This window comes from Phalangium opilio, unplaced genomic scaffold (assembly GCF_054372755.1).
Source record: "Phalangium opilio isolate 3A_F unplaced genomic scaffold, DU_Popi_V2 ptg000009l_1, whole genome shotgun sequence".
Taxonomy (NCBI): domain Eukaryota; kingdom Metazoa; phylum Arthropoda; class Arachnida; order Opiliones; family Phalangiidae; genus Phalangium; species Phalangium opilio.
Window position 1 is genome coordinate 3,113,238 of NW_028324146.1, and position 26,464 is coordinate 3,139,701.

Sequence of the window (26,464 nt, forward strand, 5' to 3'; positions counted from 1 at the left end):
TCATTAAAAATCGAATTTTTTTCAATGTTTTCAAAATTAAACTAGTTTTTTTAATTTAAAGTGAAAAAAACCTTTGCCGGTTTTTCCATCAGTGCAAAATCCATTTCCTGGGCTTGACCTGATTTTGTTGAGTAGAATTTTTAGTTTAGGGTATCTCTGTTTTACTTCCGCTAGCTCCTGACCAAGCGTTAGTTTTGTACTCCTTACTCTACCAATAATTTAACGTTTTTAAGGACGAACATGTTTTTTACTATGATTTAATCCGTATATACGTTTTGAGGGAGAAAATTATTCACCAACCACGACTCCGGCAATAGAGGAGAGGTTATTTATGTAATTCTCGTGTTTCATACAAAGAATACACTAAAGTAAAGGCTTTGACGTCGGTAGTGTCTCACATAATATAATACCAGGTTGGGGTGAAACAGAATATAGGCTGCAGGCGAACACACTAGTCCTCCTTAGATCCCATACAGACATAGCTAGTATTTAGTGGTCGATCATTAGCTTTTGATAAAAGTTATAAATAAAAATTAAAATATTAGCGTGTAATATCCAAAGGGGAGAACGCTCGCGAATTAATTTCCTTTCTCATTTTGTACATTTCTATATCTAAAAAACGAAAACGTTCCAATTGTAATCATCAGCTTTTGACTTAATAAGCCTCTTCGATGTAACAAAGGGTATGCAAAATTAATAGGGCATTGTTCACTAGATTGTGTAAAAATAGCGTCGCTTGTTCATGGGCGAGCTATCAAAACTTTGGGAAAATTTATTGGTCAAACTGGCCAGTGACCCCCTTAGTTTTTAAAAATATAGTGGGACATTTTAAAATGTTATAGGACAGTATCCAGTGTCCTGTGCTTATTTCCGGCCCTGGGGACAATAACCAAGGTTATTTTAACTGATGGGACACGCCCGCGCCAGCACATGTGGCGTATTTGAATGAAATAAGACGCCGTTTATGGAGTAAACTATGGCTGTTCAACTTATAGGGACTAATATATTATTTTCTTATGACTATAACGTATATGGTTGTCACGTTGGATAGATCTTAAATGTCTGTTGAAAACTTGAAATGACTGTCGTCCTCAGTTTAAGCCGTAAGGGTCTAGAATATACGTAACTCTTGACACTATCGAGTGGGAAGGATGTCAATTACACTAATGGTGAAACTATTTCAAGGCACGTGCTTCTTTCGAAACTATAACAGATAATCGATGCGACTTCCTCGTTTTGTATAAAGATCTTCGCTTTAAAAATTATGTTTCCGAATTTCAATTCCTACAGCATGCGGGTAGTTTAATGAGTAGCGTGTTGGAGGTTGTTAGGTTGTCTTAGTAACACAAACTCCTGAAAGTTAAACATTTATTGAACTTAGAGGGGCTATTTACAAAAATTTTTGTACGTCTATTAATTGGGGATTAAATTGACAAAGATCAATTTTTAAAATAACAGTTTTAAAAGAGAAAAACTGATTTTACTTTGCCCAACGAAAATAAGTATAGAGAAAGCAACGAAACAAGATCACCCGAGGGCTGAGCTCATAATGGCAGAAGGGGATAGGAGAGGAAGGATGAAACTCTGCATCCTGTTAACATTTTAGTTATGTAACGTGATTCTTCCCATTGCTCAAGCTTTTGGTTTGCACTCCTGCTCATCAAAATAATTATAATTATATAATATAATTAAAATTTTAATTATAATATAAATAAAATATAATTACATAATAAATATTATAATAATTGCCACTGTTTCCACAATATTGGCCATAATAATTAGATGCCACTTTTTCCTAAATATTGGCGATAATAAATATTCAAATTTTGTTTTCACATATTTTTTAACAATTTTTTCTGAATTGGTGTCCTAGTTTGTCAGGCAAGACTAGCTGTTTTTATGTTATAAATGAGACAATTGATAGCAACGATATCTGGGTTAGTTTCGGCCGAATGGAAATGCCTACTATTGAATTGGATTCAGTCCAATGGTACCAAAGCTTCATAACGCGTCTTAGCTACTCTAATCATGAATGGAAGATTCCTATAATGCACGCTTTCCTTCCTGACTCAATAGGGACATTGTGCTAATAAATATTCACCATGGTTCCAATCTAGACATTACCCCGAGGCTCGTTGTAATGCAAGATCGATACCGAGCTTCAGTTTCAAAAGAGATTTTAGTGAGTCCATTATCGCTTATTAGTTGCTTTTAAAAATCCATTTCTAAGGGAAAATATACGTCACATCCTGTCGAGTACGTCATCAAAGTTTACTCTTTTAAGGAGAGACGAGTTTGAATTTAGTGACGGTGGAAGGGGCTACTATGGGCAGTTTTGCATTTTCGTTATATTTGTCAAGGATGTTTCATCATCGATTAAACTATAAGGACCAAAAGTACGCTATTCCTTGTACGAGTAGCGTTTGCTCATCTTAAATATCAAAAAAAATTGCAATAAAAACTATTCTAAACATTAAAAAAATTGCAATTAAAACTATTCTAAACATTAAAAACGAAATTGCAATTAAAACTATTCTAAACATTAAAAACGAAATTGCAATAAAAACTATTCTAAACATTAAAAACGAAATTGCAATAAAAACTATTTTAAACATTAAAAAAATTGCAATTAAAACTATTCTAAACATTAAAAACGAAATTGCAATAAAAACTATTCTAAACATTAAAAACGAAATTGCAATAAAAACTATTTTAAACATTAAAAACGAAATTGCAATGAAAACTATTCTAAACATTAAAAATGAAATTGCAATGAAAACTATTCTAAACATTAAAAACGAAATTGCAATGAAAACTATTCTAAACATTAAAAACGAAATTGCAATAAAAACTATTCTAATCATTAAAAACAAAATTGCAATAAAAACTATTCTAAACATTAAAAACGAAATTGCAATAAAAACTATTCTAAACATTAAAAACGAAATTGCAATAAAAACTATTCTAAACATTAAAAACAAAATTGCAATAAAAACTATTCTTAACATTAAAAACGAAATTGCAATAAAAACTATTCTAAACATTAAAAACGAAATTGCAATAAAAACTATTCTAAACATTAAAAACGAAATTGCAATAAAAACTATTCTAAACATTAAAAACAAAATTGCAATAAAAACTATTCTTAACATTAAAAACAAAATTGCAATAAAAACTATTCTAAACATTAAAAACAAAATTGCAATAGAAACTATTCTAAACATTAAAAACGAAATTGCAATAAAAGCTATTCTAAACATTAAAAACGAAATTGCAATAAAGACTATTCTAAACATTAAAAACGAAATTGCAATAAAAACTATTCTAAACATTAAAAACGAAATTGCAATAAAAACTATTCTAAACATTAAAAACGAAATTGCAATAAAAAATATTCTAAACTTTAAAAAAATATGTAATAAAAACTATTCTAAACATTAAAAAAAAATGTAATAAAAACTATTCTAAACATTAAAGAAAATGTAATAAAAACTATTCTAAACATTAAAAAAATGTAATAAAAACTATTCTAAACATTAAAAAATGCAATAAAAACAATTCTAAACATGAAAAAAAATTGCAATAAAAACCATTCTAAACCTTTAAAAAAAATTATATTATTTCTAGATGACCAAAGAGCGTGCGTTAGGGATCGAGGTTAAAGAAATGAAATATAATTTCATGGAAATGTGGTGAAGAAGACATTCAAAAATTATTTCTGTTTTGCGTCACATATAGTTCATGAAGGATCCCATAATTTTGATTATTATGCTAATATCCGTTTTTTATGCAAGAGATCAAGGCTTTAAACAGGTTTCATTATCGTTCAACTATAGGAGTAGAAACAGTTTGCCTAAATAAACAATGGGAAGCTCCATATTTATGGGGATTGTTACTTACAAAGCACGAGTCACTAAATTGTATTTCCCGTGCCTTGTTTAATTTTCGATCGCTTTCATACTTACGGATCACTTTGAATCGCGCGCCTCAAACTAGCATCTAGTTGTTGTTGTGCACGATACATAATATAGGAAATCATCAACAAAAGCTACAGTGCGACATAGAACATAAGCAAAAACATGATACATTTCGTAATAGGGGTACAGCTTCCACTCCTCAGTCTATATACTCCCTGTTGTTTAAACTTGTGCTTGTATGTGAAGTGTCGTCCCTCGATAGGGCTTTTCATGTGTGAACTCATAAAGAGGGTCTATGCGAGCCAAAAAGTTAATTCCACAATGACATGAATATAGTTCTATTTCATTACTCGAACCCAGTTATTAATCTGTGCAATGCGAGGAGCTATAGTCATTCGTCAAAATTTTGTACACCTCATTACTGATTTCTGAATTTAAGTGAATTCCTATGATTACTGAACGAATTCCATGATTTCTGTGATAACGATTATTTTCGGTGATTTCCATAATCTTTACACTGATTTCCCGTTATTGCCGCAGTTTACTTCCAATGAATTCCGATGATTTTTTGGTGAATGCCGTGATTACCACTGGATTCTTCGTGAATTTCGATGAATGCAGTGAATATTTCTACTTAACTGATTATGATTTTTATTTTGGATTTTCGAATTCCTCGATTGATTACGTGTGATTATTTCACGAAACGTGTGATTACCGAGGTGATTACAAAAGATTACTAGTAAATCATGTGATTTTTTCTGACTTTTCTGAAGATTTCATGTAATTTCCCGTGATTATCGAAGATTTCTGATTACCTTTGATTACCCACAGGAATGATTTTGATTACTGATGATTTTCTAAGAATTCTAGAAATCAAGTAATCGATTTCTGTGGTTTTGTACACCTGATTATTCAAGTGAGTAACCCCTCGGTGTAATGTTTTTTTCGAAATGAGAGTGAATGTAAAATTGTAGGATTGAATTTTTCCCTTTCCATTCGAAAACCCAAATAAAATAATGAATATTTCGGGTTGAAACCATTTATTAATTTTTGATACTAAACTAGGCATGAGCATTTATCTTTCTGGACGCTATACATTAGCATCTCTACGAACATGATGAAAGCGCTATGCTTCATAACCTAATGCCTTCTGACATATTCGTATAATAGGTCACCTTCCCAGAAACTACTCGAAAACTTCTCGTATCTTTAATATTGAAGAGAAATACATCGATTCCAACTGAAACCATTTTAAAGTATTCCGAAATGTAACTTCAATCTCATTTTTCGTTTCACATTCTGGGTGGGTGTTTGGTTTTATCTACAAGGGTCTTTTATGTAGGTTCGGTTAAAATAAAAAATTCTAGACACTAGACAGAGAATTTCCTTTAAATATTAATATTGTTGGAAAATATATTTTTCGATTCCTTGTACAAAATTGTAAAATGAAACGATAGCTCAATAGAAACTCAATGTAAATTTATTCATATTTAATGATCATTTAGTTGTAATTCCACTTCAAAACCAAACCCTTCCCATGTGCAAAAATAGGCCAAGCCTCGCATCGCGGCCTTACCACCGTGAAAAGATATGATATCCCATGTAGAGCCAAGTCAGACTTTTTCATCTCATTCAGTCGCCAATTGAACAATTTTGTAATAAATTAAATACATTTCCTAATTAGTAACCAATTTTTTGTGACTCTTTAACATTTATATACATTTTGATCATACAATCGCGGGTAAGAAAATACGTTCAACCCTAATACACTTATCTAAAGTTTGAGTGATAATCCCCTAGAAATGCCAAAACAATTTAGAACCCCCAGACAGGTGTATACTTCCTTTTGCCAGAAGTGGAAAATTTCACTCGATTTCCGAAAAAAAAAGGATTAAAACATTCTAAAAATAACGTTACATGCTTTTACTTTTAAAATTCGAAATATAGGAGTGGTATTGAAAGTGTGAAATTTGAAAAGGATTTAAAAAAATACCATAACCCTCTCTTTTTCTTTGAAAATAATGAGTGAACGAACACAATTCGCTATGTATCAATTTTTCTAGGGTTTTGAGAAAAACTTCCAACATCCGTTGCCACAGCGTTAGTGTCAGACGTTGCTCTAAGTAAACCTAGCTCCCTATTCAGTTGGCTGTCCATGGGTTAGGTGGTCTGAGTTGGCAGCACCTCACCAGGTGTCGCTTTACAGAATCTATGACGTTTCATCTGCGTCACTTCACGACAAGCTCTCAGTAACCAGTGACAAACTTATGGAACATATCTTATGAACTTATTTTACTACTATTACAAGGCACGTCAAACTAATAGCATCATTGCAGATATGCATCATATGATGGGGCTAAAAATTTCACATTGAAAGATGTGTCGTATATCTATAATCAGGCAAAATATGTGTTGCAAGTACGAAAGAAGTAAATTGGCTAAAGCAAAAATGGATTCATGTAAGAACGTTGTACGTTGCCTATCAGACTTCTTTCTAAGTAGACGAGATACAAGATCCTTGTCAAAACTGTAAACTCTTAGAAATAAGTCACGAAGGTCATTTTGTAATAGAGTAACGTCCGTGAAAACTTCCAACCTTGTAGGTACAAGGATGATGGGTAATGCGGTTTGTGCGTTGACGATCAGTCAGTCAGGACTTTTACTCATATAGTTATTCTATAAGTGTGATACTTTCTATACTTTGTAGTGTAACAGCCTAAAAACAGGGATAGATTTAATTTTAGAAGTAGGAATGGAGAAGGGTTAGTATTTACTTCAGTTCGACTCGTCGCTCCCTCTAACACGTAACGAAAAGTTTAAATTATCTTATTGGCTCACTTAAACTACGTTTTAAACTTTTGATGACGTTGTTGACGGGGACGGCGTAAAATACGTATTTCCTTTTTACCTCTGTCGCTATGACCCGCCTCTTCTCTCATACCCCCGTCCCGTGGAAGGGGGTGCGGGATTTGGAGGCGCGCCCAGATTACTCTGTTCTCCATTCCTTCTTCTAAAATTAAATCTATCCCTGCTACTACAAGACCAAATTGCTGGAAAAGGTAGTATACTTACGAGTAGATCAGTAACTTACGCGAAATGTTGAAAAATATATCGAATGGTATTTCGAAATGTTTTTAGCGAGGATTTTTTTTATTGAGAATAGGATATAAAATGTAGAAATATTATATTTATTTTTATACGAAGCCTCGAATAAGAGACTTTTTTTTGAAAACTTACATCCCCCTAGAAGAAATGTCGAAATATTTGCAGAGTATTATCTGTTTACAATTCAATGTCCTATATATATACCCGGTGTTTGGGTTCCTCGGGGTTCCTTGTCTCAAATTCCACGCGCAACCCAGTAATACACTAGAGTTTCACGTATCTAAGATATAATAAGGATAGGACTAGAATCACAAATAATATCTTTACAATATTGTTCGACTCAAACTGTACTATTGTTAAATTTCATTAATTATACTTGAGTTAAAGATGAAATTATGGAGTTTAATTCCGGCAATAACGGTTGAATTATTACTGATCGTTTACGGTATTCATAAACGAGAGCAGAAATACATAGATTTGTTCTTACTTCCTCGCATTTGATTAGCTATTCCCAGATGTAGGTCTACTCGTTCAGCACACGCAGAGAAATTGTTAACATTTCGGTTCGGCGTGCGTAGGTCGCGGAAGTTGTGGCAAAGGTCACTAGCTACGTCAATGTCTAGGGTCGTGGGTTCTAGGTTCAAATGCATTACAAATGACGTCAGGGATGACGGTTTCTAAAGCTCCTCCCCTTTAATTCATGAGGGGAGGCCCATGATATGGACGGCTAATGATTCCAATAGAAGAAATCTATGTAATCCCCACTAGACATTTTTAGGGCGCTAACGTAGCATAACGCTACCGGTGTGCTTTTGTTAGTGTTTGGGAGGTAGAGCTAATAGTATTAATGAAGCCTACTTAAAATTTCAGTTTATATTTAAATGTCCTTTTGTTTGCTAATTTATTAACCTCGTGAGAGAACTAGCTTAAACTTTTATCTAAAATTTTAAAGGTTTAAGTCTTCTCACTTAGAATTAATTACTATCATTTCAATGGAACAAAGATTGAAATGCACCAGGGTATTAATATGCTTTACAATTTTGCTTTCTGGCGCCTGCGCTGAAGATGTACGAACCCGAAGAATATTCCTTAGTCAACAAACTTAGTTTCGGTACGTACTATAAATTGTTTCAACAACGGCAAAATCAATACATTTTCGGCAGTAAGTTTCTGCAACTAATATGGCCAATACTTTGAAGAATAACCACGTATTAAAAACGTTATCAGTGAGAATCTAGTACTTATGGGTGAACAATTTTAAAATTTTCAGAATCGTAAGAAAAGAGGGTCTGGAAATAGAGATCTTATAAACTCTAATTTATGAGCCGATGCTGCTTTGACGATAAAAATACCTTGGCACGAGTAAAGGGAAGCACAGAACGAAGCTTGAGGATTTTATCTTTTTTTTTTCAGGTATATCAAGGTGACTCGCAATTACAAAATCACTGTTGGAAGGGAAGTAAATTGAAGGGAAAATTCAGAAACCGCAACCAGAGGGCCAACCGTTGGTGTCTTATCAAGAATATTCACTTTCACCAAGTGAAGAATTTGGATAACTCGATACTTCTAGTCCCTTATCTTACTTCTGGTACTATACATCATGGATTTCACAAATGATATTAAGTTCTAAAATGTCAAATTTTAGTCCATGCCAGTGAGTATAGTTTAAACACATTTCAAATTAGTTTTACATCTTTTGTATTTCCAGCGGTAATCTTGCTTGTAGTAAACGGTAATGACATAAAAAACATATCAACCATAGGTCTGTTACTCAATAAATTATGTAAATAAGGGTGTGTTTCCGAATAAATTATGATTTCCGCTATCCAAATTGTTTTTGGTAATTGTTTCATAGAAGCGCCCCCTGGTGAGGTAGAATCACTCAAGGAGCAAGATAGATTTATAATTGCACAACATCTTCCTTAATAATATTTAGCATTAAGTCAATGGGAAGTCTCATACGTTTTGTTGTTATGTTTCTTATGGTACTAGCATAGTCCCATAACGGGATACAAGGGCTCTCTAATAGATATTTGAAAGCATTTTAAAAACTGTTAAATTTAAGTCAAGTGCTGGAAGAAAGTATATGTGTCATAGCAAAGTAGATTTCTCTGTGACATGGATTCAAACTATTCAGAATTTAGCATTACGCCATCCGGGCAATAGACCACTCCATTATTAACATGGGTTAAAAGAAAGAACTTTATTGGGCGTAGGGGTGCGTCAAGAAGCACCCCTGAAGGCAGTGGGGTTTGGTTAGCCCCCGCGTGTAATGAACTATGGCGTTGCGTTTTGGCCCGTTGCTTGCGCGTTGGTTTCTGCACAAGTATTTAGAGGAATGGTCTATGGGAAGTGTGACACTTATTGCTTTTACGATACCTATGATAATGTTAATAGCATTACCTTTTGGGTATTTAAGGAAGACCCGTCTTACACACGTGTTCCTTTGCGTGTTTGATTAAGTTGTTATAAGACGAGCAGGTCGGTGTTAATAAGGTTTAGTAGGCATACTTCACAATCCCATTAGCCCTCATTCAACTCCTCAAAGATAAGAGTAAACACGCTTGAATATAATAAACATTGTCTCGTACAGGCAACTGTGGGAGTTCACGGTTCGAGAGACAATTATCCATTATGCTCGTCTTGTTGTTAGCTTCTCATTCATGCCAAGGGAATATCTCATTCTTCGCCAAAATGATTTTTTTAAAACTGAATTAACAACGACTTATTTCCATAAGCCTTAAATATTTACATGCTGCTGGGAACTTGAATTTCCATATGTTAATCATAGAATAGTGCTAACTTTATAAGCAGATATTATTTTGTCTGTATTGGATGTTTGGCGTTTCAGTATAACCGGGACTTGAGATTTTGGAAGACATTTTACGGTTTCGCGATTACGGCCGAAATAGACACTTAATTTCGACGTAAAAACTTTTACAAATTATGAAAAGATTTAAGGATTTTGAGGGAGTTTATGAATGAAATTTAAGGATTTAGATATTTTGGAGTTTATGAATAAGATTTAAGGATTTAGATATTTTGGAGTTTATGAATGAAATTTAAGGATTTAGATATTTTGGAGTTTATGAATAAGATTTAAGCATTTAGATATTTTGGAGTTTATGAATGAAATTTAAGGATTTAGATATTTTGGAGTTTATGAATAAGATTTAAGGATTTAGATATTTTGGAGTTTATGAATAAGATTTAAGGATTTAGATATTTTGGAGTTTATGAATAAGATTTAAGGATTTAGATATTTTGGAGTTTATGAATAAGATTTAAGGATTTAGATATTTTGGAGTTTATGAATAAGATTTAAGGATTTAGATATTTGAGTCTATGAATAAGATTTAAGTATTTAGATATTTTGGAGTTTATGAATAAGATTTATGGATTTAGATATTTTGGAGTTTATGAGTAAGATTTAAGGATTTTCAAGGAGTTAATAAATATGATTTAAGGATTTTTAAGGATTTTTAAAGAGTTTATGAATAAGATTTTAATGACTTTGAAGGAGTTTTTGAATAAAATTTAGATATTCTGAATCATTTTGAAAAAATTTAGATATTCTGAATCATTTTGAAAAAATTTTGATATTCTGAATCATTTTGAAAAAAATTTGATATTCTGAATTATTTTGAAAAAATTTTGATATTCTGAATTATTTTGAAAAAATTTTGATATTCTGAATTATTTTGAAAAAATTTTGATATTCTGAATTATTTTGAAAAAATTTTGATATTCTGAATTATTTTGAAAAAATTTTGATATTCTGAATTATTTTGAAAAAAAGATTGATATTCTGAATTATTTTGAAAAAATATTGATATTCTGAATTATTTTGAAAAAAAATTGATATTCTGAATTATTTTGAAAAAAAAATTGATATTCTGAATAATTTTGAAAAAAAAATTGATGTTCTGAATAATTTTGAAAAAAAATTGATATTCTGAATAATTTTGAAAAAAAATTGATATTCTGAATTGTATTGAAAGAAAATTGATATTCTGAATTGTTTTGAAAGAAAATTGATATTCTGAATTGTTTTGAAAAAAAAAATTGATATTCTGAACAATTTTGAAAAAAAATTGATATTCTGAATAATTTTGAGAAAAAAATTGATATTCTGAATAATTTTGAAAAAAAAATTGATGTTCTGAATAATTTTGAAAAAAAATTGATATTCTGAATAATTTTGAAAAAAAATTGATATTCTGAATTGTATTGAAAGAAAATTGATATTCTGAATTGTTTTGAAAGAAAATTGATATTCTGAATTGTTTTGAAAAAAAAAATTGATATTCTGAATTTTCTGAATTATTAAAAAAAAAAAATAGATATTTTGAAGGAGTGTGTGACTAAGAGTTCGAGAGTTCAACTTGAAATGTTCTGATTTCAAGATTTAGGGAAATATGTGGAGACTTGGAATAGGTAAATATATTCTCACGCGAAAAGCACTCGTGCTACAATTTGTACTGAGGTATTAGCCACTGGAAATTTCAGTGTTGTTACCGCGAAATGACTCGAAAAAGACAGTGTATACATGGTAAAAAAACATCATTTATTGTACTTAGATGAAAAATTAAAAACACAATCCCGTGCTTCGTCCATTTACGGTTTCCTGTTTAAATAAGAAATTTTATTACAGCAAATTGTAATGCAAAATTACCTACAAAGTAATAAATGAATTATTCTATTTTAACTTATCATTAATCAAATATTAAAATTCTAGATAATATGACCAAACAACATGGCTGATATCCGTAACACTAGGGGAAGATTTAAGAAGCGGTTTGGTTCAGTTCTACCAAGAAGCGATATCTAGTTCACTAGGGAGAAGGTATAAGATGCCTAAGTATTCGCGCACCATAGTCCCAGTCCCCCTTTCAAAATACAAGGGGGGACGTAAAAGAAGCCTGGACTATTTCGCCTCTCCTCAGTCAGAAAATTAGTAATTTTCGTCATTCGCGTCGTACTGACGTGAGTTTTCAAGAACCAATGAGATGCCGGTTGTGATTTAGCAGCGCGGATTAACTCCGCACCTACGTTTGGACTGGAGATAAAGCTAGAAATGTGGCGAATTTAAACCTCCGTAGTAAACTAGATATCGCTTCTTGGTTCTACTAAAGGTAGGGTTCCCGGTAAAGTAACCATTAAGCCTAAACCAGAAACGTTTCAGCTAATAAGCTTCACGTTAAACCCCTAACTAAGCATATAGTTTAGTTAAATGTGAAAGTTCTAAAAAATATAAATTGCTTAAAATCGTTCATTATCATGCGGGTGGGCCCAAAGACTGTGTAATGTTTAGTGTATACATAAGAAACACTTCCTGGTTTCCAATGAAAATTTTCTTAAAGTTTTCATTGCCTCCTCTAAAACTAGGCCTAACCCTTTAAAATACGGGTGGAAGCTTTGATTTCCCGACGATATTACAACTATTTTGCGAGATTAAAACCACGTGCTCTTAATAAGAAGCATATTAGTGAGCAGCAGGGTCCGAAACAAGACAAGTCTTCTGGACAAAAAACTGTTTATAAATTCGATGGACCCCTTTTTTAATTCAAATCCCGAGACTCACTGGTCCAAAGGACCCTTTAAAAAGTTCTACATTAAAGGAAAAGCTCAGTTAATATAAAATTCTAAGTTAAAGGAAAGGGTTGAATAATATAAAATTGTAAGTTAAAGGAAAAAGTGTAGATAATATAAAATTCGAAGTTAAAGGAAAAAGTGTAGATAATATAAAATTCGAAGTTAAAGGAAAAAGTGTAGATAATATAAAATTCGAAGTTAAAGGAAAAAGTGTAGATAATATAAAATTCGAAGTTAAAGGAAAAAGTGTAGATAATATAAAATTCGAAGTTAAAGGAAAAAGTGTAGATAATATAAAATTCGAAGTTAAAGGAAAAAGTGTAGATAATATAAAATTCGAAGTTAAAGGAAAAAGTGTAGATAATATAAAATTCGAAGTTAAAGGAAAAAGTGTAGATAATATAAAATTCGAAGTTAAAGGAAAAAGTGTAGATAATATAAAATTCGAAGTTAAAGGAAAAAGTGTAGATAATATAAAATTCGAAGTTAAAGGAAAAAGTGTAGATAATATAAAATTCGAAGTAAAAGGAAAAAGTGTAGATAATATAAAATTCGAAGTAAAAGGAAAAAGTGTAGATAATATACAAAATTCTAAGTTAAAGGAAAAGTATATTTAATATGAAATTCTAAGTTAAAGGAAAAGTACATGCAATATGAAATTCTTAGTTAAAAGAAGGTTCAGTTAACATAACATTAATAGACCGGCCGCAATTGGTGCAATGTTCAGTTTATCTGTTGAGCCTTGGTTTCATTATTTGCGGGAACTACGCTAAGTGAAAACGCTATTACGCTGACCGACAACGTAAAAAACCATGCTTTATAGTTAACCTTATTAGAAGCTTTTACAGTATTAAAAACATTAATGTTATTATAATTAGAAACCCTTTAGGTCGGTTTAATAATGTGAAGAAAGGATTTGTGATAAATATGGATAAACAAGAAACAGAAATATGTAACCTCTGAAAATAAGTATGCCACTCGATCAAAAATATTAATGGTTGTTTTCAAGTAAAACATAGTTCCTTAAGACCAACTTGCTATTTGTATGAACTTCTATGGAATTGTCCCCTGCTGAGTTAGAGTTTATAAGTTTTGCTCAAAACATGGTAATTTTCCAGTTTTCAGACAAAATTCCTATTTATAACATGGGAAGAAATCTGTGTTTAGCATCACATGATTTACTTGGGTCATACTTATTGTTATTCTGTTACTTTTGATAAAATCAAGTACAGAAGATTGGAGTGTGTTATAATCTAAATCTATGCAAGTCCTGACTGATAGTTAACATCCAGCCCAAATTGCTTTACCAAGAAGCTTTTCGGGTTCAATTTGATGCCATATTGTAAAATGGCGACCGAAATGTTTAAAACTATAACGTCTGCGCGTGTCAACCGATTTTCATAATACTTAACGCACTGGTTCCTCATATCCTACAGACTGGCCTCATGGCTTTAGGAGTTCAATTTCCCGCCATCTTTTATAATGGCGGCCCATAAATTAATAAAATGTCCCGACGGGCTGACGTGCAAGTAAAGTATTGAGGAGAAAAATATACAAAAGTTGTGGCCCAAAAAAATGCATGGATAAATTATGCTTCTATGAAAACTAAAATCCGTCCTATGACTGGCTAACGCGCAAGTAAAATGCATTATTAATATCTTTTAAATAAATCTATTCTTGCAAAACTTGGAATTCGGCTGCCTAAGTGACTCTATTTATCGATCGAAGTTTTCTTAGTACCTCAAAACATCATAACAGAAGCTGATTACTTATATCCTGAGAAGTATACACCTCTATGCCTTCCTATATTCGATTTCCCTTTAGTCAAAATCGTAAAATGGGTAACTTTTTCCTCCCCTTAATGAATGAAGTGTCTCAAGCTCATGTCTCATGAAAGAAAACACACTCACACGGCGAGACGATAAGTTGTCGAGGAAACAGGTGTGTTCAAAAAAATATTCCGCGACAGTACCAGCACGTGATTGCGTGTTTAAGGAAAACAGTGGTTTAACTCGAACTACACTCTACTATCTCTTTAAACATTTCTCTGATCAGAATGTCTCACAAGACATTAAAACACCTGTTCACGAATCGGTTCCAATTCAAATCAGTCCTCGGTTCAAAACGCGGAAAGTTGACTTTATGGTCGCGAGGTAATAACTACAGTCGTATACTTCCAAGGATAGAAGTCATTAACTTCTTAACCGCAACTTAGATTAGCGTATAAAATGCAAAGATGATTTAAATTAGAGGAGAGGAAAAAGCTGGATATTATAAGTAAAAATAAATAAAGAAAAACTAACTACCAAACCCCTTAGCTTCTACTACTCTCCTTTTCACCCTCTTTATTAGATGTCAGGAAAAAAAAACATTTCCTGGAAAACTGTTGGCCTAGTTTTAGTGAAGGCAATTTTCTTAAGACCTAACATGTCTAAATTGAACTAAACCAGAAATAATCTCACCATATTACTTATTTTGTCTCATGGTTTGCAATTCCTTTTGCACGGCGTCAATTTCTTTCCTGCGCGTCTCCCTCTCTTCCCTCGTGGCATTAATTTGAATTTTCAGCATGGTAATGTGAGATTCCATATTTGCCAGTTCAAATCCTAAGCGACTAATTTCGGCCGTCAGATAAGACGCTTCCGACGCCGTTTCCAAAGCCTTCAAACGAAGCATTTCCTGTTCAATATCCATCTTTTCGCGAAGAAGGTTCCCCAAGCTAATCCTCAAATCAGAAACCGTGGCTGTCTTATTATCTATTTTCACCTTGGACCGTTTACGAAGATCTTCTAGTTCTTTTTCCTTCTTGTTTTTTATAGGGGACCAATAATTTTCTAAGCTACGAGACTGCTTATCTTTCTCGAACAAACGCACGTCGGTTTCCATTAATTTGAAGTTTAAAACTTCAATGCGAGAATTATTATGGTCTGCCATAAATGCCGCCTTATCTTGGGCTTCTTTAATGGAACGATAAAGACACTCTTGATCGGACTTATAGTTCTTAATCTGTTCTTGTAATGTATCAACTTCCGAGTTTAATTTTATTTCTTCCTCGGTGAAGATTTCACTTGGATCATCTTCACTAATTTCTACCTGCGTTGGGAATAGCTCACCACATGGACTAGATCGAGATGAAGACGAGGCCAGCTTATCAGCATCCAAATCCGACAATCCTACGACGTCGACTTCTTTTTCGATCGACAAATCCATAACGCTTGTCTCGTGATTCTCGTCCGGATCCATTAACCACATTCACATGCACGCAACGGCTTTCAAAATTATTGCAAATCCCGATGAAAACGGACTAATTAAACACAGGCCCAAGTTTGCGCGGAACTTGAGATAACAGAGCCAGAGTTTAACCCTTAGCGCAGTCACGAACTATGGTAAGAAACCAAACCAACCACTTTCCTCGCCTTGTCGAACGTTTTAAATGGATTCTGAAATACGTTGGGTAAAATGGGAGGTATTGGCTCTTCAAGAACGCTATAGCACTTACGCCCTCCATTTTTTCCCTTCTAGGGTTCAATCATGGAATTTATATAGACTAAAAGTGATAAGAAAAGGGACCGCTGTGTCGATACAAAAACTACGGAAAAGGGTGATTAAGATTCAAGCATATCTAGGTCACACTAGAGGTCACCGCACTATTTAAAGCTTGGCGCTGGGGTGACGTAAATAAGTTTCAGAATTTTCAAATCATTGTTTAAAGGTAGGCGCGTCGGGGAAACAGGTAAACAACAGGTTTACCTCAAACCTCACTTCATACATCGCAGAAACTACTTTAAAGCTAGACTGGCTGAGGTGACATAAATTATGATCTGTATTTTTCAGATACATCATGGTCACTCGAAATTTCATAGCGCTGTTAAAGGGAAGATGCCGGGGGGGTGGGGAAGCAAATGTAATATATTCCACTAAGCTTACTCTACTCGGATTGAAAATAAATACTACTTCGCTGCTCCTCATTAGAATTTGAATAAAAAATCTTTTATCTACCTGTAAACGATCGTTCAGTGATGCCAAGTACCATTAAAATTATGCAATTGCTGGCAACAGCCTCGATACAACCTTGGTTAACTTAATCCCTCTTCTAAGATACAAATGAATTAAATGCGGACAGATGCTGACGACGGTCTAGAGCGCGACTGTTGAAATTTAGATTATCAACAGACCCAGTAGAGTTAATAGGGCAAATATTATTTAAAAAGTCCAATTTTTTTGGGAAAGAAATGGGAAACGCACCATGTGGCGCTATTAGTGTTTCCAACTCAGTTTCGAACCTTGTTCTGTGATCAAAATAAACAATGCGGACATAAACCGATTGTTTAAAATAGCGGAAACATGATGTGTACGTTGGCATTCCTTTTCCCAAAAAGTACTACTTCAGGTATTTTTTGGCCTATTGACGATACTCGATCTATAGATACTATAGAAAAACTAAGCTATGGTCTTAAAAAATACTTTATTGCCAGTCCTCTTTATAGTTTCAAAGTCCATGGTTCACCACGCTAGGAATAGGCAATTAGACGCGGAGCGGAAAATCTTCAAACATTTGGAAATAGGGGAGATTTTTTTTACAACCCAGAACCACACCCCCAAAAGTAAAGGGGTGTCCGTGAGGGCTGCTTGGCCCGGGACAATACTCAAGAGCCGAAGGGTCTTCGCTAACAAAAGACTGAAAAGATGGATGCCCTAAAGTATAGATAAGAAGTCCTATAGTCGAGACATGCGCTAAAATACTCGCGTGACGTCTGTTTTATTTACATCAGCTACCTCCCACTGTCAAACCCCATCTGCAAATAACTCGGTAAGAGTCATAGACTACTAAGTGGGTTCGTTATAAAGACTGGAAATATTTTAACTGATAGCTTCAATAACTACATCATTTTGTCTACGATGAGCTACTGGGAACCAATTCCTCTGCAACGCCGCCTGAAATAGTTTCTTCGTAGCTTTTTATATTGAAATCTCATCAAACTATTAAAAAGTAGTTACACTTAGTTTACACGCAAGGAGGATTCATACCATTTGCACAAGGAAACCAAGCAACTTAGAGTGTAAAATAGCAGACGATTTTACACTCTAAGTCGCTTGGACTCCTTGTACTAATGGTAGGAATCCTCCATGCCTGTAAACTATGTATTGAAATTACGTAATCGTTTGTATCAAGTATTTAAAACCACCAAAACATTATGGTAGAAATTAAAGACATCTGGCCCTGAATAAATGGTTTCCAGTCACTGTTTAGTAATAGGAGTGGCTTTACAGTCTTTGATTAGCGCTGTTCATGGAAAGATGGGAAGGTCGTGTCGAACAAAAGATCAAGAAGTATTCTCTACCATGACTATTTTAGCTACTGAAATAAGGCTTAGTGATTTTTAGCTCCTTCGCGACATTACTTCAAACATTTTCAAATGTTAAAAGTACGCATGATGTTGAACGGTTGTACAATAGGGAGCTAACAGTTCTGACCCTGAAACGTCACACCCTTCTATCTCTTACTGGAGTTTCATCCCCCCTAATGCTTGGAAACAGTATTCTACGCTCATAAATTCCAACCAGAGGGGGGCTGCGTGACGTCAGACTATCTCTTCCCCAAGCCAGTTGTTAGCTCCCTATATAGTAGAAAAGACTGGCAAATACATCTTGGTACAAGTCATCTCTTTTTTTTCACTATCCCAGACAGCTTGTCGTCCGAAGCTACATTATTTACCCCTTTGCAAGCTAAGAAGGCGGAGAAACTTCAACCCGCACTTGAAATCTTCGCGCTTTTGTCCATGCTTTTTAAAGCAAAACCCAAGGTTGTTGATTGTTGTTCTTCCAAGAATTCTGTCAAATCGAGGCAACTTTACACCCCCGAATAGTATTCAACTACTGACCCAGTAAAGAATGGAACCCCTTTTTAAAAAGAGTGAGAATGACCCATAAGAGAGCTAATATAGACCGAGTCAAGAAACATAGTAAACGCCACATTCTATGCCAATTACGAAAATGAAATTGAAAACAGAGGGAAGGTCTATCGCCACTTGGTAAAAAAAGTACCATTACTTGCATAAAACCAACACAGGTGGGAGGCTGTCCTCTTAGATTATTTCCATCCCACCAAGAGGCGAGTTCACTACACGCGGAAGGCTAGCCGACGTGCACTGCCTCTAGCGGTGCATCTTGGCTCGAAGGAAATAACCCAAGAGGACACCCTCCCATCTGAGTGGTGTTTGCATCTTTTCTAGAATTAATGAAATAGTCTATATATTGAAATATCACGACTGATTGACATTCTGGCCTAATAAAGTGAATTCTCGAGATATTGGTATTTCCGTAGTAAATAAATTCATATATATTTTAATAGAATATCTCTAGCTCGCAACGCAGCAGCTATAGATAGTTTATAGACTAGGAGGATTCATACCATTTACACAAGGAGGTGTAGCTTTAGACTCACCCAATGATTCAGGCCTCCTTGAGTAGCATCTGAAGCCTGGCTTCCCTGTGTAAATGGTATGAATCCTCCTAGTCTGTGAACTATGTATCGTTTCATATCTGAACAAAGATTATATAAACAACAAATATTAAAAAAATATTTCAATAGAAAACTCCTTTGCCATATGAAAAACAAACAGCACAGAGGAGGGGCCACCATATTAGGCTAGTTCCCTCGTGCTAAGAAGCACTGCCACCCGTAGTGTGAGTCTACTAGCCTTCCGCGTGTAGCGAACGCGAGCTCCATCTAGTGCTGCCTTTTGACGCGAGGGAACTAGTCTAATATGGCAGTCATTCCGCTGTGCGTTGGTTTTTCGTCAAGTATTTAATGGGATGGTCTATCGTACCGATCCCTTTAACCACCGACTGGGGATATCTCTTGAGTCGAACTATATTGACTCTGACAAAATGTAAGCCTATCCCCCACGCATTGCCCAATTTTTGAAGTTGGGGGAACTCGGTATGCCCCCACCGCCCTATTTCTTTATTTTTTTCTATACGTTTTCTATTTCTTGACATTTCTGAACGACAAGCCTGCGCCTGGCCACTCAATTTTAAGATTGGATTCATTCGAGTTCACAGGGAATTTTGGTCTCAAAATATAGTTCAAGATTTGGTAAATATATGTTTTTAAATTGGCTTTTGAGTTCAGGGGTTTAGTATAACGCACATTCCATCGCGGTTTCAAGTTATAAATATCAGATTAGGACGTTGTAGATATTGCTTTGTTAATTTTCAATCGCTCTTGAAAGAATAGGGAGAGCTAAAACGTATGAATCAGCAATCGAAGAAAACGTGTTACTCAAGTAGGGTCGTGCTTGAGTTTATTAGTCGAAATTATGAAACACTTACTAAAATTTACTTCCGCTGTTTCGTGGTGACCTTTTTTCAAGGGTTATAGTCTGCGGAAATAAATGATTAAGCACTTCGTATGATGTATGTCTGCGGTTGGGCTATTGAGATATTATAGGTCAACTTCGGAAGCGGATTAGTAGTGGTATAAGTTGTTTGTTTGTCTCTTCAATGTGGTAAGGTTAGCTGTAGAATGATTAGAGAACTCTAACTCTATAGTATTGCTAGTGATTTAAGGGAAGAGACAATAGGGACTTGGTAAATTGGATTTAGCTCCACCCAACAGCGCCATTATGGTATTTTATTTTTGTACAGTATTTTGTATTTAAGGACCTCCTCTTGGTATGTTTTTAGCGCATGACGCAGTTCTGTAAAGACCCTATTCCATTAATTACTTGTAGAGAAACCAACGCACATGCTGTAGGCCGCCCTGAGTCTCTTAACGTTATTTCCCTCGTGCCAAGAGGCAACGCCAGATGAAGGCCGAGTTCACTAGTCAACTCGCACTGGCGCTTGCGGTGCTTCTTGGTGCGAGGGAACTAGCCTAATATGGCAGCCCGGTCCATGTTGTGTTTGCTTCTCTTCTAGAATTATTTGAATGCGGTAGGGTTACGTATTAGGACTTTCAGGAATTTCAATAGCTGAAATATGTCTTTTAAAGGGTATTAAAGTGAATAAATTGATGTGATTTCAAGATTAGACTAGAAGTATATAAGTTGAAGTTTTAAATTATTTTTCTGGTATACCATTATATCAGGGATAGATTTAATTTTAGAAGTAGGAATGGAGAACGGTTAGTATTTACTTCAGTCCGACTCATAGCCCAGTAAAGAGCCTCTCCCTCCAACACGTAACGAAAAGTTTAAATTATCTTATTGGCTCACTTAAACTACGTGTTGATGACGTTACTGACGGGAACGACGAAAAATACGTAATTCCTTTTTACCTCTGTCGCTATGACCCGCCTCTTCTTTCATACTCCCTCCCCCGTCCCGTGGAAGGGTGCCCGGGACTTTGACGCGCGCCCACATTACTCTGTTCTCCATTCCTACAACTAAAATTGAATCTATCCATGATTATATACAATGTTTATTGAAGAAATGGTGTGGTTAGTTTCACCAGAATAAATGAAATATTGTTGATGAGAAGTAGTCGTAAAGCTTTTTTGGTTATCCATGACTAAATAATCTGCATATCTTTGGAATTTAGGTGCACACGATGGATGTTACTAAAGACACTTCTAATTCGAATGACGAGACTGTGGATGATGTTGAAATAAACCTTAATCCAGTTTTACCCACCTTGCTTCCAGTTGAGGAGAGTGTTTCTGAAATGCCAGAACCTGTCGCAACTACCGACGTAGCTTATCAACCACCCCAGCCATCTAAAAAACTAGACAAACTGCGTTTGCGTCTCCAAAAATTGCAGAATGACGCGGCTAATTACCAACGTGCTAAAGAACAACTGAAGATCGCGTTAAAAGAAACGCAAGCCATGGCTAGGTGTCAGGAAGAAGTTAATAAAAATATACCGGAAACGATGGAAAACATACTGATTCGAAAACAAAAAGATCTTGAGGCCAGGGAAACATCGCTGTCACGATTGCAAACTCAATGGGCTGCTTTCATTCACGACAAAGAGGATAAAATTAAACGGTTGAGAGAAACCACCAATTCAAAGCTGAAGAAATTACAGGACGAGGCCGAGAAGCTGAACTCGCATTTGCAAGTCGTCAATCGAGAAAAGTTGGACATTCAACAAGAGGTTTTGCGATTGAGGACTAAGCTGGGAACGTTGGATCAGAGTGTGCCTTGGCTTAGACACGAGTATCTTCGTTTGGGGTACGAGTTGGCCCACTTTCAGATGGTTGTAGCCAATCTGAACAAAGAGTTAGAATCGTCCAGGAAAGAAACCCAACAATGTGTTCAAGAATTGGAACATTTAAAAAATGTTAAAACCACTTTGGATGATTGAACAAAAAATGATTTTCTGTACGTTTTGAAAATAAAAGGTTAACCCTTTTTAAATTTCAAACCAGAATTTTCTTTGAGATGCCGGAACGTTTCTTCGCTGTACTGATTAGTTTAAAGTAAGGCACATTTATACATGCTGCGTAAGACAATAATTGTATTCCAAGGGACCAACTTCTCGCATGTACTTGAAACTAGACAATGCCTAGATTATTATTATTTAATAGGCATTAAATTATGATCAATTTGCTAGGTACACTAAATCTTCTAAAAGCCATTTTATTTTCGACTGAGAATTTAGCTTCTTTAATTATTGACTTCAGAGTGATTAAAGATAACGTCTGAATTCGAAGTCGTTATAAATAATGTAGATTTTAGACCATTCTTACGAATATACGCCTAACATCAAACACGTTGATTGGCTGTTGTTAAAGGCCGACTTCCACCGAAAAGGGTTCTTACGAACTGAAGACCGTGCATCGATTCTTAACAATAGAGCGACCGTGCCAATTTTCGAGTCCCCACTGGGGCAAAATTTGGAGGGGTTCTTACGAACTGAAAACCTTGCTATGCGGGTTCTTACGAACTGAAGATAAACAATAGAAAGTCTCTTAAATATTTTATTCCCGATTTTTACGACCCTCTGAAGGAAAATATCTATTGTTTATCTTCAGTTCGTAGGAACCCCCGTATCAAGGTTTTCAGTTCGTAAGAACCCCTCAAAATTTTGTCCAGCGGGGATTCGAAAATCGGCACGGTCGCTCCATTGTTACTCTCGATGCACGGTTTTCAGTTCGTAAGAACCCTTTTCGATGGAAGTCGGCCTTTAAGATGGTAATTGGATTTTGTGTTGTTATAGCGTTGAAACTGTAATTGGCCCTTAGTATTTTCGAAATTGCAATACAGGGTGTAAGACTTCGCCTGCAGCCAGTCTGGATACCCTTCCTAACTAGTTCTAGAGACAATTTGCACGTGATTAACAGGCGCTAGTTTAGTAACTTCAAGAGTAATCACAATACATTTTATTCAGCAAACCAAATGAACCAAACTCACTGGACTTACAAAGCATGTATTTTTAACGTATATGTTCGAAATACCGACACATTAATACAATACCTACAGCGTTGACCAATATGGCATTAACTGATTCTGTCTGTTTCTTGAATAAAAGGTACATAATACTTATTTAAATAGCCACATCGTGTGAAGAATATCTACGGTGAGGCTATTAGTTTGACATGGCCCTGTAGTAGTCGTACTAGTACCACAGTACCGCCTTTGACAGTATCAGATTATTGGTTCGTCATTTTTAAATGTCGACAGAAAATCTATCACCTTTTAGTAGCCGCTACGTCTAACAGGTGGAGTTTCACAATTTTATTTCGATGGAGAAATGTTCTGGAGTCAGCTTTGGGGATTTTGAACGCGTCATCTCTTCATCAGTCAATTGAGATACAAAGAAAACAAGATGGTCTAGCCACATCTTTTAAGTATTCTCGCTATTCCTACTTCAACAAATTTACTTTTAGTCATATATTTCCTAGTATACCTATGAGGGGGGGGGGCATTTTTCTTTGGCAGACAGGATGCGGGCAATACACCCTATCGACGACTCTAAGAGGGAAAGGCGCGGGGGTGAAACTCTGCCTTCCATCTCTCTTTTTAGCGCCTGCGCTGTAGGCGTTTTGGATCTGAGAGTGCGCAAACACGGCACTGGAGCAACCCCCTTGTATCTCCTGATACTAAAGGTTGCCTACCCCCCTCTTTTCCCGTCGAAAGGGTGTATGCGAATCACACGTCACCAACAGTCTACTAACTTCCTTATTTCTTTTATTTCTATTTGTCTTTGTTAATACTAATACTACTACTACTACTAATACTACTACTATTCGGTAAAGCTATAAGTCCCATCGATACAATGTAGATAAAAGCATATAAATTGAACTTATGTGCATAATCGTCAAGGCACGGGTCTTTAGAATCACGGAGGAAGTAGAGAAAGAAGGGTCAAAGAGGGAAGGGGTAAGCGAGCGCTCGGTACCAGTTGTGAAGGGGAGGGGTTAACGGAGACCACAGCGCACTCGATCACGCTTTGGCTTCACGCGCTATAGAAGCCCGTCCAATTGGCCTCAAAACGCGAATCTCACATTTTAATTAGCCAAAGATCAAAAGAGTCAGCTTTTAAGTTTTAATATGGCCGTCAATGGGAGAATCCCTTTTTTTTACCCTAATTCTGAAAATATTGAAATTTTAATAAGATGTGCTAAATAAGGTTTTTATTTTTGTGCAAATATTCAAAAGTTTCTCTTTCATAGCTTAAATAAATTAATAGGGAAATTAGCCTTAATTAAAGGCTTAGTCTTGAAACGGTAGAAGTTTGTTTTTTTTTCGGTTTCACTGGTTCGAATCTCTTGGATTTTTTTTCAGGGGCATATTGAAGGGTTTTAAATTATCGTGTAAAGTTTCGAAGTTTTAAAACGAATAGATCTTTTTCTAAGACTAGGTGTGGAATGTTCATTTCTTATTGAATAGGTTCTTGTTAAGCAGAGAACGACGTGGCTAATTTTATGGCCTAGCCCTGGATCATCTTGTTACTAATGCTTGTAAATCCGGTACAAATTGTCTATGCACAACACCAATGAGTTATGAGAAGTATCTAGTCTCTTTGAAGGCAAAGATTTCCACCCTGTATAACGACTTCAAAGATACCTTTAATGATCGGTTTTCTCTTTAAATATAACTTCATTATGCAAGCTTTAAGTTCCTTGCACTAAAAAACCCTGAATTATTTATACCAAGTTAAGTAATTTTGTTTCTGTTATCAGCTTTCAAAGATCCAATTATATTTATTTTTTTATTACACCAGTCCGAAACTAAGCACGGATAATTTTCTAGATACGATATATAAATCATAGAGAACATTTAATTGGATGCCTAGAGATGTGAAATTACTGCAATTTTTAAAAGTGGTAATTTTACGAGGTTTGGACTCTGAGCAAAAGAAAAGAAAAGTTTGGTAATTTACTGGCAAATTACCATTGTAAAATTATGGTCGGTAATTTACTCGGTATTTGGTAAATTAACGGTAACTTACGAACGGTAAACTACCGACTCAAATATCAATGGATGCCACTCCGCTTGAATTCGGCGAGTTGAAAAGGATGCTATTTCGCACGAGCATAATTTTCGTTACTTGTGAAATTGCCCACAAATGTAACCTATCATCCGAAATTCACCATTCCTGATCTTGTATGGGGGAGTGACCACGGAGCTGTATTGTAGAAGGAGTAGAGACTCGTAGCTTCCCCTCTACTAAAAAAGCTAGACCTTATTTGTCCATAAAAAGGGGGTATGAATTTTGACCCTCCCTCCAAACCTAGGCGAGCCAATGTAAACAATAAAGATGGCCGCGAGCTACGAACGTTCAGGAGGGTTGAGCCTCGGTCTTTTGTGTATCGACTTCCGAGTGACGGGAGTTTCTCAACGGTTTGAAAATCTCATTTAAATTTTTATTTTTACTATTATTTCTATTTATATTAATTATAATATGGAAAATATTCAAAGAATTAAGCCGGGAAAGAAGAAAACGGACGCCTTCTTTAAAACACGTGACGTCAGAGATTGTTTACATTGGCTCGGTATGCGCGAAAATTGTGCGTGGAGCACTAGTACGCTTTTGTCTAGGCCCTAGAGGCCTAGTCTCTACTCCTTCTACAATACACATCCGTGGAGTGACGTAGGTGAATGTGTGTGGTGAGAACTAAACCGCATAAGGATGTATGATTTTGTCTGTCTCTATTCACTGCTCTATTGAACTTAAAGCGTAATGTGGAATTCGCTTCAATTGAGGTATTGAAGGGACTCAGTCTAAAAATGGTATCGACGGGTGGGTAAAAATGATTTGAAATACGTCATTGACGCGTTACTGAGGATAGGCCTGGTTTAAAAAAACTTTGTTCGTTTTATTTCGAAAACTAGCACTTTAGGGAATTGGCGCTGCAATCTGGCGAGTAACGTCTTTGTACCTTAGTCGGTGACGTATTTCAAATAATTTTTACTCACCCACATATTCTTTACAGTCCTTTTAAAAGTGAATTGCGCAGCACGGTTTTAGGTTCGTGTAGCGTTGTGTACATGTCACGTGTAGTGAACCTCTCCATTACTCGTTCGAAACAAATCTTATCTTCTCGAGTCTCTTTTCATGAGGATCGAGAAAATTTCACAAATTTTAAAAAACATTCCATTATTGGTAATGCTTGTCGGATTAGCCTTTTACTATTGATATACTTTAGGAATCTGTGGTATATTGGAGAATTCTGCTTGCAGAAAGATTCTCAAACAGAAAGGGATAGTTTTGTTCGAGGGGAAGGATAGTTCCTCCTTTTAAATCCGGTGGTTTAACCAAGGATAGATTTAATTTTAGAAGTAGGAATGGAGAACAGAGTAATGTGGGCGTGCGTCAAAGTCCCGGACCCCCTTCTACGGGACGGAGGGGTATGAAAGAAGAGGCGGGTCATAGCGACAGAGGTAAAAGGGAATTAC

General features: G+C 35.3%; 3 protein-coding genes across 4 annotated transcripts in view; 1 reads left to right on the forward strand and 2 right to left on the reverse strand.

Annotated features, from left to right (window-relative positions):
- LOC149713176 (uncharacterized) overlaps positions 1-26,464 on the reverse strand; it is a 52,769-nt gene that overhangs the window by 15,609 nt on the left and 10,696 nt on the right. The window lies entirely within an intron of this gene.
- Positions 11,569-16,103, reverse strand: LOC149713178 (uncharacterized). 2 transcript variants are annotated; one of them, XM_089846677.1, is made up of 2 exons: positions 15,080-16,100; positions 11,569-11,649 (listed from the first exon to the last, which is right to left on the reverse strand). In XM_089846677.1, exon 1 carries the CDS (start codon positions 15,867-15,869, stop codon positions 15,084-15,086), a length of 786 nt encoding a protein of 261 aa, XP_089702803.1. In that variant the 5' UTR covers positions 15,870-16,100; the 3' UTR covers positions 11,569-11,649; positions 15,080-15,083. The 2 variants fall into 2 exon arrangements, with proteins under 2 accessions (XP_089702803.1, XP_089702811.1); XM_089846685.1 differs by lacking the exon at positions 11,569-11,649 and adding an exon at positions 13,640-13,751 and having other exon boundaries at positions 15,080-16,103.
- Positions 19,308-21,986, forward strand: LOC149713179 (uncharacterized). Its single transcript, XM_089846666.1, has 3 exons — positions 19,308-19,510; positions 19,634-19,716; positions 21,162-21,986. The coding sequence occupies exons 1-3, from the start codon at positions 19,429-19,431 to the stop codon at positions 21,924-21,926; spliced, it is 930 nt and encodes a 309-aa protein (XP_089702792.1). The 5' UTR covers positions 19,308-19,428; the 3' UTR covers positions 21,927-21,986.

Coding starts and splice junctions, on each gene's coding strand:
- LOC149713178 (XM_089846677.1), bottom strand. CDS start 15,869: ATGTGGTTAATGGATCCGGACGAGAATCACGAGACAAGCGTTATGGAT.
- LOC149713179 (XM_089846666.1), top strand. CDS start 19,429: ATGGGATGGTCTATCGTACCGATCCCTTTAACCACCGACTGGGGATAT. Junction 19,511..19,633: donor TATATTGACTCTGACAAAAT/GTAAGCCTATCC, acceptor CTGAACGACAAG/CCTGCGCCTGGCCACTCAAT. Junction 19,717..21,161: donor AAAATATAGTTCAAGATTTG/GTAAATATATGT, acceptor TTTGGAATTTAG/GTGCACACGATGGATGTTAC.